Genomic DNA, 2021 nt, shown 5'->3' on the forward strand with positions numbered 1-2021 from the left:
CATCACCGCCAGGACTAAAAAGAACAATGAGATACGTGATACCGAATAATGGTATGAGTACAAGCAGAGCTTTTGATGCTTTGCGATATTGACGCGTCTCCAGAGTATTGGCCGAGCGCAACTTTGTGATGAGCACCTGAAATGATGAGTGATGTTGAGGTAATGTCAATAACATCACGTATGTATATGGATTTACATAAATACGAAGGCCAAAAAAAATAATGCTTTCCAATTAAATACTTAGTTGATTACAGATTTATGTACTTACCCACATGATGCGTATGAGAAATATTAAATTGAGTATTAATACTAGACAGGTTGGTCCTTGAAATATCCAATCTATGTGAGATTCTCGAAGCCACGAGCATTGGATAAATAACTGAAAATAAATTCGTATGCATTAGAGATGCTGATATTTATGTATAGACTAAAAGTAAGTACAGCTGCGGTCAATGAATTAGCGTCGAAATTCAAAATGACAATGTTTGCAATTTATTTGTATTTGCTTTTAATAATTTTCATTTAAAATGCAATGCAAACAGAAACCACATACATAAATAAAAGTTTACACGAATCTCAAAAAAAAAAAATTCATAATAAATTAAAATTTTTTAATCAGAATCTTTAGAAAAATTTCGGATATGCAGTTTTGTAGCTCATTACATTTTATACCAACAAAGTGCAAGTTAAAGGAAGTAAAAATTGTGATTGATTTTTTAGATTTTTTTGTGGAGGCGCATTTTCTTCCATATGACGCATTAACAAAACATCCTAAAAAATCTACGGTAACATTTAGGTACTTGAAACTTGCATTTTGTTGGACTAAATCAGAATGGGCTACAAAACTGCATAACATTGCGTTTTATTAGTTTTAAATGGGCAACTAAAAAGTGTTGTCATAACAGTGACTATTTTTAATCGTGCGGGAGACAATTTTTTATACATTGGCGTTCAACTTAAGTAAAATTTTTGCGTAGGTTTTAAGTGTGAAAAGGCACATCCATTGAATATGGATTTGATTGTAACGAGTTCCGATTTCAGTACTAAAGTTCCTTTCCATAGCTTAAGCTAATAAGTCCAATTTTTATGTTGTAACAGCACAAAAAAAAAAATTAAGTTTCATTCCGTTTCTGCTGTTGCTTACATTGTCCAGAATCTTCTATAACAATGTGAGTGTTCACACCAGTCTGGTTATCAGGCTAAGGTCGTAATATTTTTATTTCAGATAACCTGATAACCAGACAAGTGTGAATAACCACAATGTTATCTTGAAATTCAACGAAGGATGAGCCCAAGCGCCAAAACTGCAAGTTTCCAAACAAGAGTTTAATTAATCAGTAGATACCCCTTGCTGTCAATACACCTACTAGAATTTAGAGCCTTGGCTTTGTAAGCCTAAGAAGATCGGGCTCGAGCGTGCCATTCCTGGCCAGCTCATTACTATGGCCTGGCATCCATGTAAGTCTGTGTCAGACANTTTGCATACATCTCTCATTTTATCTCAACTTTGTGGAATATATTATTTATTTTTGCGAGGCGATTGTGACAAAAAGGTAGCATGACCCGACTTTGAAAAATGTGGCGAAAGAAGTTTAATTAAAAAAATTTCACTGCCCGAGGATTCAAACCTCGGATCTCGCGAATGGCAAGCAAGTTGTCTGTTCTATACGCCATTGCGATTGTTGTTGCAACGCGAGCAAAATGACATACTTATTCCTTTCACATGTGATGACCCGACAGACTACCCCTTCAATTGGTATAAGCTGCTGCATAGTCGGACAACTGAAATTTCGTAGGACATCGCCATGTTAAAAAACCACTTGTTTGCATGGAAAAAGGTTGGATGACGAACTAGTTGAGCTGAAAAGTTAACTGGTTTTATTCTAGTTCAAACTAGAAACTTTCTCTACAAGGTACTAATGGATGCTGAAAGCAAACTCCGGCAGATTTTTTCGAGGTATGCTTTAACCGATTTGAGCATGATTTGGAGTGCCACAATAATTATTTCTTATATAAAATTT

The 2021-nt window shown here is 35.0% G+C and overlaps 1 protein-coding gene across 1 annotated transcript; it reads right to left on the bottom strand.

The window, feature by feature from the left end:
• Window positions 1-6: 6 nt before the first annotated feature.
• LOC108355280 (diuretic hormone receptor-like) lies at window positions 7-1004 on the bottom strand (the record flags this gene model as incomplete). The annotated part of the gene is made up of 3 exons (XM_017606445.1): window positions 999-1004; window positions 269-379; window positions 7-136 (listed from the first exon to the last, which is right to left on the bottom strand). Coding segments are annotated over exons 1-3 (247 nt in total), but the record flags the coding sequence as incomplete, so codon positions are not given.
• Between the last annotated feature and the right edge of the window lie 1017 nt (window positions 1005-2021).

The sequence above is a fragment of the Rhagoletis zephyria genome, unplaced genomic scaffold (genome assembly GCF_001687245.7).
Source record: "Rhagoletis zephyria isolate East Lansing unplaced genomic scaffold, Rhagoletis_zephyria_1.1 Rzeph_scaffold_44011, whole genome shotgun sequence".
Classification (NCBI taxonomy): Eukaryota; Metazoa; Arthropoda; class Insecta; order Diptera; family Tephritidae; genus Rhagoletis; species Rhagoletis zephyria.